The sequence below is a fragment of the Corythoichthys intestinalis genome, chromosome 8 (genome assembly GCF_030265065.1).
Source record: "Corythoichthys intestinalis isolate RoL2023-P3 chromosome 8, ASM3026506v1, whole genome shotgun sequence".
NCBI lineage: Eukaryota > Metazoa > Chordata > Actinopteri > Syngnathiformes > Syngnathidae > Corythoichthys > Corythoichthys intestinalis.
The window spans coordinates 52,149,583-52,166,266 of record NC_080402.1 but is presented as its reverse complement, the minus strand read 5'-3'; the positions used below and the strand labels follow the sequence as shown (position 1 = coordinate 52,166,266).

The window sequence follows — 16,684 nt, the reverse complement described above, 5'->3', positions numbered from 1 at the left end:
ATTTCAGGAGTTTCACCTCCTCCAGCCATTGTGTTGCTCAGCTGATTCAATTCCACTGAGCAACAACCGGTGGGGGAAGGTTGAGCCTTACAGCTGCAAGTGAGGGATTTCTCCATGCATTTTTGGTACATAAAAAATAGCTAATACATAAGAGATGGAATGACGGTAAATATTTGCTATTTTGAAACCTAACGTTTTCATAATACGGTATACCTTGAAACCAATAATCGGCACATGTCTATTAGGGAACTCTCTCACCCACATCATGGACTGTTTACCCTGCTATCCTCTGGTAAGAGGTTCTGCACCGTGCGGTGCAGTACCACTAGGTTCATAAATATTTTGGTTCTCATGGCCATTAGACTGTTAAACTGCAAATCCCTTACATGACATGTCTACCTGGCTGCCACATTGCACATCTCTTTTCCTCCGCACTTCTGTACAACATTCAGACTGCTTACATTATTCACCTACAGTGCTGCTCAAAAGTATTGGCACCCCTGAAATTCTCTCAGAAAATAATCAATTTCACCCAGAAAGAATGAATGAATGAATATTTGCAATTACAGATGCTTTGGTAGTAATATCTTCATTTATTTTGCTTGCAATGAAAAAAAACACAAAAGGGAATGAAAAAAAAAAAAAAAATCATCAATCATTTCACACAAAACTACAAAAATGGTCAAGACAAAAGTATTGGCGTCCTTTGAAAAATCATGCGATGCTTCTCTAATTTGTGTAATTAGCAGCACCTGTTACTAACCAACAGATGGTGGCAATACCTAAATCACACTTGCTGCCAGTTAAAATGGATTAAAGTTGACTCAACCTCTGTCCTGTGTCCTTGTGTGTACCACATTGAGCATGGAGAAAAGAAAGAACTGTTTGAGGACTTGAGAAGCAAAATTGTGAGGACAGAAACATGAAAAAGCCAGGCTGGAGTTGCCAAAACTAACCTGAGAAAGCCAAAAACGCTTTGGAAGGATGTTCTCTGGGCAAATTAGACAAAAATAGAGCTTTTTGGGAAAAAGCATCAACATAAGAGTTTACTGGGGTAAAAAACAAGGCCTTCAAAGAAAAGAACACGACCCCCGCAGTCAAACGTGGTGTAGGTTCCCTCATGTTTTGGGGTTGCTTTGCTGCCTCTGGCACTGGACTGCCTGACCGTGTGCGCGTGTGTGAAGTCTAAAGACTACCAACAAATTTTGCAGCATAATTTAGGGCCAGGTGTGAGAAAGCTGGGTCTCCCGCAGAGGTCATGGGTCTTCCAACAGGACAATGACCCAAAACACACAAAACACACTTCAAAAAGCACTAGAAAATGGTTTTAGAGAAAGCACTGGAGACTTATAAAGTGGCCAACAATGAGTCCAGACCTGAATCCCATAGAACACCTGTGAAGAGATCTGAAAATGGTATTTTGGAGAAGGCACCCTTCAAATCTCAGAGACCTGGAGCAGTTGGTCAAAGAAGAATGGTCTAAACTTCCAGCAGAGCATTGTAAGAATCTAATTGATGGATACTGGAAGCGGTTGTTCGCAGTTATTTTGTCTAAAGGTTGTGCTACCAAGTATAAGGCTGAGGGTGCCAATACGTTTTTCCGGCCCATTTTTTTGAGTTTTGTGTAAAATGACAATGATTTTTTTTTTTTTTTTTTCATTCCCTTTTGCGTTTTTTCATTACAAGCAAAATAAATAAAGATATTACTACAAAAGCATTTGTAATTGCAATCATTTTCTGGGGGAAATTGAGCATTATCTGAGAGAATTGCAGGGGTGCTAATACTTTTGGCCAGCATTATACTGTACAACTGGGAGGAACAACACTGTCTAGACCAGAGGTCTGCAAGTTCGGTCCTCGAGAGCCACAATCCAGCTAGTTTTCCATGTCTCCCTCCTTTAACACACCTAAATCAAATAATCAGGATCGTTATCAGGCTCCTGCAGAGCTTGCTGATGAGCTAATCATTTCATCCTCGAACCTTTTGAAGAAATCCTCTTCTAAACTTTCTTTTTATTGCTGTCGTTATTATTTTGGAACATAGTCATTGTAATATGACAGAAGTAGTTTGGGGGGGAGAGTCATTATTGTTGGTGGATGTGTTTGATCCACTGAGTTAGGGTGGCACTCACATCCACTGCATAGAGCAAAAACCATCAGCACAAAGATCCATTTTTTCCCATCATCTCCCTCATTTACAAAAAAAGAGAATACAGTATACATATCAAACTTTCCATGTGGTCATTATGCTTTTCATTCTCCTGCATGTTGACAATAAAATCACTTGGCCATTTTTATATGTCACGGTCAAGGAGCTAAGACTTCTGCAGAGGAAACAACAGTGGTTTCACATTTATAGCTCCTCTCTCGGCCGAGGCAAAGTAAAACCACTAAGATGTTCCCTAAAATGGTGTCATGAGAACAATTTCAGGGTCATCGTTGAAGTGTTGAGAATTGAAGAGCTAAGAGCATTGCAATTAAGAGAAATGAGATCCACACTGGGTTTGACACTTGGGACACCATGCCCACTATGCTTGCATGAGTGACTGCCCCTCACTCCTTTGGGGGGTGAACAGTCTTTCAAATGTCACACTCCACAACTTTGAATAGGGATATAATAATTTCAGTAGTTTTATTTTTATTTTATTAAATTTATTTCATGTTCAGGTGTTCATTGTATAGGCCTCTATATCACACTTTTTAAATCCTCGTGATTGTATTTCTGTTTTAAATAATAAATAAATGGCCTACCGTTCATTTCATTTTCACCTTCAAATAAAAATGCTTCCCTGAATTTTTTACTACTGATATCATCATTGCAATGTTTTTATTTTATTGTCTGATTTATTTGAATTTTATGAATGAATGAACACAATTATGAGGAATAAAATTGTTAATTTTATTGTTACTCTCAATACACACACCTACAATTTTTAATACAGTGGTACCTCTACATAAGAAGTTAATTCGTTCCAGGACCTTGTTTGTAAGGCGAAATGGTCGTATGTCGAGCAGGATTTTCCCATAAGAATTCCATTAATTCGTTCCACGCCCGAAAACCTGCACAAATTCCTTAATGCTGGTACAAATGGCAATTAAACATAGCAAAACAAATATATTATGAATAAAAATCAGGATAATCATATAATAATAATACCTGTAATAATGTAATGAATCAGGTTCTAATGTAGCGGACGTGTTTTGCGTGCTGTCCCTGAATGCACTGCATGACTGACGTGGCGGAGTAAGAAAGGTGCAGCTGAGATTTTACTTTCTCTTTTAACGTTCTGTTGTTGCTGGCGTCAACTACGGAGACGTTAGGTGTGTTGTGCTGCACAAGTTCTGAAATAAATGATTAAAAACCTGACGAAGCTGGCGATCTCTTTGCTGATGGTACCACAATAATAATTGTCACCTTAACTGATAAAGACTGGCGAACAGGTCGTCGGAGTTTTGTCGAGCCAGTTCACAGATGCGCACACCCCGCTCATATTTTTTTATCATTTCAATCTTAAACATATTTAACATAGGAATGATGTGTTGATAGAGTATTGTGGATGCCTGTGACAGGCTAGAGAGTCAATTCTACTACACAGAAAAGCCATCTAGCATGCTGTAGGTCACATGGGTTGTGGATCCTATCCCAGCTAATCATGGGCAGTAGTGATGTACGATGTGATGTAGAGCTGAAATGAATACTCGAGCAACTCGAGTAACTCGAGTTTAAAAACTGATCCGAGTAATTTTATTCACCTCGAGTAATCGTTTAATTTTGACAGCTCTAAGTATCACGTTTTGCCCGGACTGCTTTTAATGCTGGACAACGCGCTGATGTCACGTGCGTAGAGGAAGAAGCAATAAAAAAAATAAATAAAATAAACTTACTGCAGCCGACAGCCGCTACAAACGACGCCGACGTTGCTAAAAGCTAGCCCACATGATGCTACATTGGTAGCAGGTAGCGTCTGATGCGTCTCACAGATCCCATGTATGTTGAACTAGATGTGAAATGACAGAATCAGCGACGTTCGTAAACACCCGCCATCTTAAAGCAGTAGACTTCTAAGCGTTAATAAATACGTTTAACGTTACTGTCACTCGCTCACGTAACGCTAGCCCTGCGGAGGGTTAGGTTTCTATTAATTATGACCACTGTCGATGCCTGGCTAACGTGTCTTACATACAGGCTTTATTTAATCAGTGAAAACATAGCACTGTAGAGTGATGAGGATGTAAACTTGATAATGCTAACTGTCAACTTTAGCTCAGTGGTCATTGCTGGATAAAACACCAAGTAGCACTGGTCCCTAATGTGCTCCAATACAGCAGGTATCATACATTTATTTTGAACACTGCAAAAACTCAAAATCCTATCAGGACTTACAGTTTAGACTTAAACTTAAAAAACTTTACTGAAACTTAAAAAACTTTACTAAAACTTAAAAATAGCTTGACACAAATAGAAATTCAATTGAAACATGTGGGAAAAACACTTAACTTTAAAGTGATGTGTGTTATCAAGCGTAATGGCATTTTTAGGTAAGAAATACATATACATATGTATATATATATATATATATATATATATATATATATATATATATATATTTTTTTTTTTTTTTTTTTTTTTTAAGATCTAAAAGTTTTTGGAGTGAAAGCAGTAAATTAGTCTTTTTTTGTAACCGAGTTACATCTGAGATGCAATGGTTGGCTGTTTTCAACATTGTACTGGACATCGAAAATAAAGACATTGATTGACTGAAAATTGTTCAATATTTGATGAAATTCTTGTTTTCTCATGTATATTTATAATTGCTTTTCACCTAAAAAAAAATTTTTTTTTTTTTTCCGATTACTCGATTAATCGATATAATTTTTAGTCGATTACTCGATTACTAAAATATTCGATAGCTGCAGCCCTAATGTGATGATATACAGTGCCCTCCATAATTATTGGCACCCCTGGTTAAGATGTGTTTTTTGGCTTCTAATATTTTTTTTATTCAAATAATATGGGACCTTAATGGAAAAAAAGAGAAAAATCCAACCTTCAATACAAGTGCATTTATACAGTGGGGAAAAAAATCCAACATAAAGAAATAATTATTTGACATCAAATAATGTGTGTCACAATTATTAGCACCCTTGGTGTTAATACTTTGTACAACTCCCTTTTGCCAACAAAACAGCACCTAATCTTCTCCTATAATCAGGAGTGCATATAAGTGGTCCGCATGCGCGCATGCGTACTGGACGTAGACAAACGCGCTGGCCCTCAACGGGTTCCATACGCTTTTGCGTACCGATGGCTGACCACTGTATTTACGGCGGACACGAGAAAATAACTTCTCAAAATGTCAAAGAGGCAGGCCACACTGAGTAATTACTTCCGTGTTCCCCCACCCCCGTCAAAAGACAGACAGACGACAGAGACGTCACCGGAGCTACCGAAAAAAGGACTTTTGCTGAAATGTGGCTGCAGGAGGTACCGTGGCTAGAAGTAAATGATGCTCGCACGGAAATGCGGTACAAAATGTGCCGTGAGAATCCCAATGTCGCCGATAAGAGCAGCGCATTTTATGTAGGGTCAAAGAATTTCAGCCATCCAAACTTTGAAAAGCAAGAAAAAACAGAGAGCATGTGGCAATTAAGCAAACTATCAATGTCAATTCAATTCAATTCAATTCAATTTTATTTGTATAGCCCACAATCACAACAGAGGTCTCAAAGGGCTTTACAGAGGCAATATGATGCACAATTTGACAGCACCGTAGTCGCCCTATGGACAAGTGGCGGAATAAAGGTAATGAAAACAGCGCCATGCACTTACAAACGTGTTTTTGCTCGCATTTTACAAAGCTAAACATGCACGTTCAATGAGGTCTTATGAGGAGGACATTCCACTTTTAAAAAGGCTAGGAGTTAATGTGGGAGCTACATAATGCCCTTTATTTTGAATTGGTGCGTTTATGTTTATTTCTTTACATTTCACTTCAAAGTAATGGCAATTTTGTTGTGCCAGTTGATGTTAATCAGGCATTAATTGTTAATATAATTAATTAAAGTTAATTGGCTCTAAGTAAAGCTTGTCATAAATTTATCGCATTAGGCGTGTCGGCTCTCAAGCTCAATGAGGACCAAGTCACATCTCCAGGTCCTCCTCTGAGAACCTGGGCAAAATAATTATGTGCACCCCTGCCTATAATGTTTCACAAGTTTGATTTTGTGTCTGGTGAACCATGTAGATTTGGCCATATGTTTAGCAAAGCATGCGGTCCCAGTTGAAGCCTGAGACCGTGTGCTTTGGTCAGATGAGACCAAGATTGAGCTTTTTGGCAACAAACACTCTAAGTGGGTCTGGCGTGCCACGAAAGATGCGCATGCTGAAAAGCACCTCATACCCACTGTGAAGTATGGGGGTGGGTCAGTGATGCTGTGGGGCTGTTTCGCTTCCAAAGGCCCTGGGAACCTTGTTAGGGTGCATGGCATCATGAATGCTTTGAAATACCATGACATTTTAAATCAAAATCTGTTGCCCTCTGCCCGAAAGCTGAAGATGGGTCGTCACTGGGTCTTTCAGCAAGAGAATGACCCAAAACATATGGCCAAATCTACACAGAAATGGTTCACCAGACACAAAATCAAGCTTGTGAAACATTATAAGAGAAGATCAGGTGCTGTTTTGTTGGCAAAAGGGGGTTGGACAAAGTATTAACACCAGGGGTGCTAATAATTGTGACACACATTATTTGATGTCAAATAATTATTTCTTTATGTGGGATTTTTTCCCCACTGAATAAATGCACTTGTATTGAAGGTTGGATGTTTCTTTTTTTCCATTAAGGTCGCATATTATTTGAATTAAAAAATATATATTAGAAGCTAAAAAACACATCTTAACCAGGGGTGCCAATAATTATGGAAGGCATTGTATATCGTCAAAACTATATAAAATTACATATCATCATGAGGTTATGTTGGGCAGAGAGTAAATGTACAAGCCTGCACACCTTAGTCACTTACTGATCATAGTTTAGAACATCAGCTTTGCCGAAAGTTACCTCTAGGTGTCTGTGATAGAAAAAGGATGCTTGTTTGAGGTGTAATGGATTAAGCAATTTTAATAAGATGTGTGTCTGTGTTTTTGATTATCCAAGTACATCAGGTATGATGTACCATGAGGACAATATGCCAAACAATTTGACTGAAAAATCAAAAATTAATAGAACAAAAACGACACTGTCATTGGAAAGAGAGATAGTTTTCATTTTTGCTGCTGGCAGTATCAGCTCCTTTGCTATAATGTAGGGTTATTTTGCACTGCACAACTTGGTATGCCACCTTATATGATGCCAACAGTACTCGCTGGTTTACTGACGTAACACTGACAAAGTGGGACGATTGTTGGCAATATTTGGCACGTTTTCGCCGGAAAAAAAAAAAATGAAGTAGCTTAGCAATGTGATTGGGGTCTAATGTGTTTAAGTGACTTCTTAATTGATTTGGCTTCCTGCTGCCTGCTGCAAACATTTTTAGACACAGTAAAGAGGCTAGTCTTTCCTTGTCTCCCACTCTTTTAAAAGTCAAAGCCAAAAGCCAAACACTACATACGCTTTGTCATATTTCCTTGTCTTAACGCTTCATATCTCCATTGCTCTTTCTGTGAGCTTTTGTTTGGTTCAAAAATACTGCGCACACTCTGAAAATGAGAGTGCTACTGCCACCCACTTCAATTCAATTCAATTCAATTCAATAAACTTTATTTATCCCATGGGAGAGTTCCCTCAGGGAAATTAGTTTACAGTGCCCATAACAACACAGCAGCAAAGATAAGGGGTTCCCCACTATTTGACAAGTACTGCCCTACAGTAATATGATTGTCTCCATGCATGTACCTGTTTTGTAAATATGGGAAATAATAATGAGAAAAGTGAGAGAGGAAGACTGTCTTAGAAAATAATGAAAAAGTAGATTATATTGTGGCATATTGCTATCGTGATATATTATAGCCCATATCGCGATAGATGATGCAGTAACCCTGAATTGGTTCCCAGCCAATTTCAGGGCACAAGAACACAAACAGTCATTCATACACTCATATGTACCGAAAATGTGGAGTGTAGGTATTACCTTATAGGTGAAAAACAAAGAGAGCAAGTAGAGTGTTAGGAAAAGGTAACAGTGTGTGTTGTGCAGAACATGTCCCTCATCAGAACCGCAGGGACTAAATTATCACACAAACAAAACTATAGCCCGGGTGGCTTTAAGTGTCTAATTAAATAACCAATTCTGTTGACAAAAGTCTCAGCAGTGCAATTAAGAGCAAAATAAGAATCAAATAGTCTGTTAAAAAGTGACTGATCTGAGCTGCGGCTAGGGCAGCCCTCTTTATTAGGCAACCACTACTGGCCTTTTCACACTAGTGGCAGCAAGGTGAAAGAGCAGCACCACAAAAAGAAGTTGGGACCCACTCGCCAGCATTACCAATTTTTTGGAAGTGATGTAACAGCATTTTATGAAGTAAACAGAAGGTTTTTTCGTCACTGAGTCCAAAGCCAGTGCTTTGAGCTTTTAAGGAGGAAGGGGATACTATAGCAGCCATAAAAAAGACCTATACTAGTTATGGCAAAAACATGAGTTTAATGTTAAAGGCCCACAGTTGAACCCAAACTGCTTTGAGCTATAATTTAGGTTGAGCAAGGAGGAATTTGAAAGTCCTTTTTCGAGTGTCACAAACCTAGGGAAATTCTACGAAAGCATATTTATCAAGGCTTCTTTTATTGTCATGTCTAGGGCTGCAGCTATTGATTATTTAAGTAATCAATTAATCTATCAACTGGTCAGTTCGAATAATCGAGTAATCGAATTGGGAACATTTAATGTGTTGAAGAATACATTTTAGGAGATGTAACACAAAGGCTTGTTAAGACTACACTTTCAAAAGAGCATTAAATGCAAGTACAAAATAAAATTCCCGAGTGTTTCTTAAAACTATGCAGAATTGCACTTGCATTTCACAATAGGTTAAAAATAGATTAAAATACCTGAACTTAGCCTCAAACCGTATAAAAAAATAAATAAATTAGGATCTAAGTACAGCAAAAGAACAACTCGCTAACCTGCGTAGCAAAAGTCCGCTACCTTAAATGCTATAAAATGCTAAAACAATTTTTTACAATGCTCTTAACAAATCATTCAAACACATATTCACACGAAAATTGCTAAATATACCTATAAACTAAATTATGAATGCATTAAAAAAACATTAGCGCAAACAAAAATTGAACTTAATTGGTCTTAACAGGGAGCAGCTGGATTTAGCCATGTTAAATGAGTTATGTCACATTCACTATTGCCACTTGAGGGCACTGTATTCACCCAAATAAACAAAACTAAATTCAAACACTTTCAAAACAAACCATTACAAAGCCCCTCTAAATAAACGAACCCACAAAGCAGCAAAATTTGATTCAAAGCTTTTTCGAACCGAATTACTCGAGTTAATCGATTAATCGTTGCAGCACTAGTCGTGTCATTACTTGTGAATATGTACACAGAATAGCACAACATCCCGCAGCCAGTCGCTCTCCCGTTGGAAGCGCTTTCTGACATCAGAGCATTGCCTCTATGTAACAGAATACAGGTAGTCCCCGGATTTCCACATACTCGACTTACTTGATTTCGACTTTACGAAGCTGGAGTCTCAGTCAACATTTTGTGTCCAGTCGTGTTTTTTTTTTTTTTTTTTCAAACAGTAAACAATAAGTCATTGTACCTCACAGTATCTTAATTTTTATTTTACTTTATTAATATATGTTCTGTCCTTACTAAACATGAAGTTGTTCAGCTTGATAGATAGCAAACAAGGCAATTGTGGTTTTTGAAGCTTTTTACTTCTTTCATTTTTGACCATTTCTAAAGCTGTAATGCACACATGTACATGTACTTATGTTCAAAACGCCACACATTTTAACAATAAAACACTTAACACACAACAATTGGTTTTCAAACGTCCATCTAGTCTGATCAAAATGTAAATTTATTAGATTAAATTAGCCCAATTTGCCTAACAAAAGTCCTCCAGCTTAAATGGTACGAATGCTAACTTATTTATAATTCTCATAGCAAATCACTCACAAACTGTAGCTCTAAACTTAATTAAAAATACGTACACAATAGACCTGCAAAATATATAGTTTGTACATTGCAATCGCAATGTGTGCATGCGCAATAGTCCCATCGCAGGACGTATGATTGTTTTGTTTTGTTTTGTTTTTTTAATGTAAACTTTTGTTTTTCGTCATAAAAGCAGCAATTGTGCAGAGGCATGGCTTCCTGGATCTCTTTTATATACACCGATCTTAATCATTCACAGATAATCCCCCTAAACCTGGTTTAACGGTATTATATGAATACTAGGGATGTCCCGATCGCATATTTTTGCACTGAAGTCTGAGTCGAAGTCACATGATCTGGTGAATTTGTCGAAATCGAGTCCCGATCCTATACCGATAAAAGTTTGTTTTGTTTGCCTTTCACTTACACAATGAATGGGTTGCCACAGAACACTTCAGACTGTGTACCATGCTTAACGATGATTAACACCTTTGTGCCTTTGATCGTAGAGCTACTGAGGCGTGTATAGCCAGATCAAAGCTACAAATCTGTCAATCATCTTTAAGTACCAAACACCAGCTGCACTTGTGACCAAGAAAAACAGTTTGGTCGCACTGCTTTTCAGGAAGGAGGGTGAGAGGCTTTACGAGCATGAAGCAGAAAAACAAAAATATATTAAAAAAAAAAAAAAAAAAAAGATCTTTTTCACCCAATTCTGATCCTCTGTAAAATGGCGCGATCGGCCCGATTTGCGATCAAGTGATCAGATCGGGACATCTCTAATGAAGATAATGTGGTCATAGTGAGTCAACAAGAGTGTTCCAAAAGTGAGCTGTTCAAGTTCAAGTGAAAATTCTTCTAGTTTCAGTATTGCGATATATATCGCAAACACCCAAAAAATTTGCAATGTTAATTTTTTCCAATATTGTTCAGCCCAAGAACACATGCATATACCGGATTTTTCGGATAGTTTGGCTAGGGGTGCGACTTATAGTCTGGAGCGACTTATAGGTGAAATTATTGACACAATATTAAATCATTTCACATGTTTTTTTCACACTAAACCGCAAGAGGGCGCTCAAGGCCAGTGTTTCAACATTGACGGTAACTTATAAAACCAAATAAAAACAACTCAAAAGGGCTGGACAAAATGACACTGAAAAGAAAATCATTCTGCAGATAACAAGCTGCAACTAGTGGAATATGCATTTGAAAAGCAGCACCGAGCAGCAGAAAGAAAGTTTGGCGTTAGCGAGAAACTGGTAAGGGACGGGCGAAATGAGGTTACTCTTACTGAAATAAAGAAAACAAAAAAAGCTAATCGTTGGCTAAGAGCTAGGTGGCCTTTCAAGATGACATGTCTGTTCTTGGTGTCAGATTTTATTAAATAAATTTCCCCAAAAAATGTGTCTTACACTCCGGTGCGACTTAGAAATGTTTTATTCCTCTCCAATGCGCATTTTTTGGCTGGTGTGACTTATACTCAGGTGCAATTTATAGTCCAAAAAATACGGTAATAGCTGAAACAACATACGGCCTTATGTGGGCCAAACCAGAGCGCAACTTGTTCTTTATCCATGTCAGACGAATCTGCTCCTCAGTCCTACAGGGCGATAGTACAGCCAGACCCAATGCTGTCACCAGAGGGTAGTGTATGTGCATCATTAAACAAACTGCAATACTTTTGGACTTATTGGATAAATATTTTGAGAAAGTGAAAGTTCAAGATTTTTGACAATAGGCTTAATCTTCGAGTTAGCAGGGGTTTAGTTAGTTGGTGGAGTTGATTTTAAAAAATTCAGTTTCGTTTGCAAGTTATTTGTTAGTTTCAGGGCTCCGGAGTGGCTAAGCTAGCGCGAGTTAATGTGACCAATTTAGCATGCCAATAACAAAAAACAAAAAAAAAAACAATTGGATCGACGAACAGATCCAATAAATTCAAAATGCATATCACTGTTCCAAACACCCATGGGGCCAAAACAAAGTCACAAAAAACTGACATAATTCATTTTATTCTGCTGGATTATTATTTTTTTACATGCGTAATACGACCACAATAGAGAGGAGTGGCTTGGTCACTTGTGCTCACGCTGCATTCGAGGAAGGTTGGAAGTCGGACATCTCCCGCTCGGATGGTACAATTTGTGACTTCAAAATGTTCGAAGCGAATGTAAACAGCAAATGTGGCTGATCGCGAGAAGTTGTTTTTTATTTTGGCCTTCAAAAGACATTTTGACCTCCAGCAAACCAGACTTCTTCTAAGCGATCAAATAGTGGAGGCGTACTAATGATATTTTTCCAGATCAGAGGTTGTAAACTCTGACTTCCCACCTTCCTCGAATGCAGCATCAGTCACTTGCTGCTGGCTACGAAATAAAAAAGTCAGCAGTGACAAAAAACCGATGTGATATCACTCCGCCCTGCTCCTCTGCAGAGCTTCTAAATTACAAATGTTGCTGTTCATACTGCAATTATTTTGGTTACATTGCCTGCGTAGGAACACAACTCGTTCGTAACCCGGGGACCTGTATGTTTTTATTTGGGGACCCCCCCTAGGTTGGAGCACCCCCCTCTTACCAAGCTACATACACAATGATTAGGTTTGTCGGAGGTGCGATGCGCATTGCTTGTGCTAGTGTGAAAAGGCCTTTACACTAATTTTAACAACTAGTGTTGGACACAAGTCAGAGGACTACGTGGTTAATCTCCTTGTCTTTTAACACCACTCATCAACACACCATGAAGGTTATGAAGGCGATGAAGGTTAAGTAACATGTCTTGCCGATAATCCTTAAGCCAAGGGTTATTTTCCATTTGCCATTTAGGGGAAATAAATACTTTGAAGTAATAGTCTGATCAAGATAATAATTAAAGATCATAAGCTTACGGACAGTAGTACAGTTGTGCTCTTACATAGATCAGTGGGCAGCAGACACTCACTCAAACACGCATACATGTGCACAAAAACATGTTCCACTCACATCGCCTCAGTCTTTACTGCGGGTAAAAAAACAAGTTCAGGCACCATGTTATAATCAGCTCAGACAAGCTTGAATATGACTTTCTTTTTTTCTTCAAATGGAATAAAGCATGAGCAGAAACCACAACAACGCATTAAGTGTGCAAAACTGCTAAGAGGACAAAGATCTTTTACACTGGTGGTTGATTCATTTTGTGGCAAATTCCCTGTCCTATGAGAGCCCTTGTCTTAATGGTGGTGTTGTTGTATTATTTAGTATGTAGTGTTAGCACTTAATGTTGATGTCTTACATAGTATGCCATCCAGAGTAATAGTTTCTAATGCACAGATATTTACATATAATTTAGAGTGTGTTTTTAGGTTACATGTTGTATAATTAAATGAAATTGAAAAATACAAAATAAACACATTTTTGCCAAAGCATTCACATTGTAGTGCAAGTGAGTGAATTATTTAACCTTTAGTTTGGTGATTCGACTGATTAGTGTAAACCATGTCCTCGGAATAGAGAGCCAAACTTGATAATTAATTTTTATATTCACCACTGCTCTTTTAAGCAATCACTAATCAAGAAGACAAAATCATTCAGGCTGAAAAATCGAATGGAAAACTAAAATCTTCCACTTATAAATGAAAGGGCTCGTGGTTGATTAAGCAATCATTTATGAGTTCCTCCTCCAAATCAATTAATTTGGATGGGAATGATTCATGCCTTAGTATATGGCAAATAGATCATAGCCATTCCTCCCTCTCAGCTATAAATCAAGAGGAACAAAATCTTGCTCTTACAGTGCGTGACCTTCGAGCCACGCACTGAAATGGACTTAAATGGCAATGTTCAGAAAATAGATACCCTACCACTGCACGGAGAGCTTTTCGTGCGTAACTGCTACGTGAGAGTCTCCTCGAATTTAATTCATAGTGGCGGATTGATATGTTGTCGTGCGCATTTGCACCTCTTTCTAACAGCCAACTCTGCGCATGACCGACCCCAAAGTATTCAGCTCAGTTTTTTCTAATCTTGCAATTGCCAACCATGCACACAGCTGACCAAAATGAATAGTTCGTTTAAATTGTGGACTTCATGTGGCAATTAATTCAAGTTCGACTTACGCTGCTGTTTTGTCCTGACCAGTAGACCACAGCGTGGTTATGTGCGGAGTCCCCAGTCAGGGCGAAAGTGCTGCTTGTGATCTTGTGCTCATCCTGTTGTCCATTCCTGGTCTTTCTTAACTCCGATCTACTCAGTCCGGTGGACCTGAGTCCGTCCGGCATCCGTTCACTTGAGGTACCCGAATTCAGGTCAGCTTGGCCTGGCAGCCCAATCTCAATAAACTCGGCAAACTCAGGGCTGTTTCTTTTCCCTCTCAGTAGCGCAGCTCCATCACCAAAATCAGGTTTCCCGATAGCAGCGTCTTTCCCAAAGTCAGGTGCATCATCTTGGTTGTTGTCCTGTTCTTCATTTTGTAACCCGAATTCTCTAAACTCCACTTTGATATTTTTGATGGCGCTCATTCCATCTGTTGGTTTAGCGCGCAGTTCGCCGGCGGGAAGTTGAACTGGAGACGGACAAGATGCGCAACTTATCTCCGCTTTAGTGTTTTGGAAGGTGTGAGTGACTATCATGAGCCACGCACCCAGAGCGAAGTACAAGCCCGGGCTGCAGACAGTCCAGGTCTCCATCGCTGAAAGAGATTTAAGAGAGGATGGAGCTCCGGAGTCCAAAATCTCAACTTCTTTCTCTCAGGTTGATATAGAATAACTGAAGCCTGGCTTGTCAGTCTGGTTATTTCAAAGGGGATGGTGCTCTTCAGCGAAACTGTTCACGTCCAAGGTTCTTTGGTGAGGAAAGCCACACATTGGAGGGAGGAGCTGTAACGCAGCCAGCTGCCTAGTGCGCGCCCGGAAGAGACCGAGGAGGGAAGGAAGGGAGTGACTGTCCATGGTACTGCCCCCCCCCCAACCCCACCTCCCCCAAGAGATCTGACCAACATAGCCATATGCGATGATAGGGATTTCAATTTCACCAAATATAATAATTATATACCACCTTGTAACATTATTAATTGTACCAATCCTTTATCAACTGTTGTTATTTTTGCTTATATGGAACTAAACTCATCTTCCACTTCTGTCCTATCAACTATAAAATAAAGAATATAAAATGATATAATCAGACACCCATTGCCTCAACTCAGGCTTTGACAAACAAATCTTTTTGAATCCATCCCAGATACAGTGTATCACAAAAGTGAGTACACCCCTCACATTTCTGCAGATATTTAAGTATATCTTTTCATGGGACAACACTGACAAAATGACACTTTGACACAATGAAAAGTAGTCTGTGTGCAGCTCATATAATACTTAATGTATTTTCCCCTCAAAATAACTCTAAATATAGCTATTAACCCCTGGCAACAAAAGTGAGTACACCACTTAGAAACTACGTACATCCCTAAAAGTTCCAAATTGAGTACTGCTTGTCATTTTCCCTCCAAAATGTCATGTGACTCGTTACAGGAGTGCTGTCAGTATTGCTGCAGAGATTGAAGAGGTGGGGGGTCAGCCTGTTAGTGCTCAGACCATACGCCACACTCTATATCAAATTAGTGTGCATGGCTGTCACCCCAGGAGGAAGCTTCTTCTGAAGACCGTACACAAGAAAGCCCGCAAACAGTTTGCTGAAGACATGTCAACAAAGCACATGGATTACTGGAACCATGTCCTTTGGTCTGATGAGATGGGCAGGCTTTCTTGTGTACCATATAACAGGGTCGCGATGCAGAAATTGCAGACATCAAGGAGTGGCCGAGATTTTCTTTTTCATATATTTACCCTTTTAAACGCTTTTTTTTTTTTCAACTTTTCTTTGTTTGGATTGATTATCATCTAACATATCGGGGAAAATGCGACAGTAACACAAAAAAAATACATTTAAGGGATGGTTATGAGATAGATATCCATGGCCTTTTTACAGACACCATTTTTTTCATTGTGACGTAATTTGTTTAAAAGTTTAAAATATGCGAGTGAATAATATTTTAAAGTTTTTTTTTGTTTGTTTTTTTTACTGAATAAGAAACATCATTTAATGATTCTAAGATAAAAATGACAGACATTTCAAATAATAAATATGATTACTAGGCTTCTTTTTATGGCTGAGTTGAAACAAAAGCAGTTGTGCGACGTCTGTAAATGGGGCTTCCCAGTGTAAAACAGATAAATTAAAGATAGTTCGGGGGCTTAATGAACCATGAATCGGCTATTGTAGCATATAGACATATGGTTCTATCAAACACAGCAGTTCTTTTGGCTTAAAGTAAAGCAGTTTATTTTAAAGAGGTGTGCAAGAGCAGAAACTACTTTTTCAGCGTTGTCTGTTTTCCGCCATATATCAAATAAATAATTTTATAATGAATAAATAAATAATAAAAATTAAAACTTGGCTAGATTTCAAATTATTTTTAATAGAATCACAACAACTGGACACTTCATTAACGCTCTCAATTTAAATTTAAGTCTCCTCCTTAGTCGGACGAGCTTTGCTGCGAACTTTGCCACCAGCGCGGTCTGGGGCATAGCATA

General features: G+C 38.6%; 1 protein-coding gene across 1 annotated transcript in view; it reads right to left on the bottom strand.

Moving 5' to 3' along the window:
* The window catches only part of sorcs3a (sortilin related VPS10 domain containing receptor 3a), a 390,307-nt gene extending 375,352 nt beyond the window's left edge, over positions 1–14,955 (bottom strand). The window contains exon 1 of the mRNA XM_057842965.1: positions 14,210–14,955. Coding sequence (XP_057698948.1) covers positions 14,210–14,779 — 570 coding nt within the window. The 5' untranslated portion in view covers positions 14,780–14,955. The remainder of the gene's footprint in view (positions 1–14,209) is intronic.
* Positions 14,956–16,684: the final 1,729 nt, after the last annotated feature.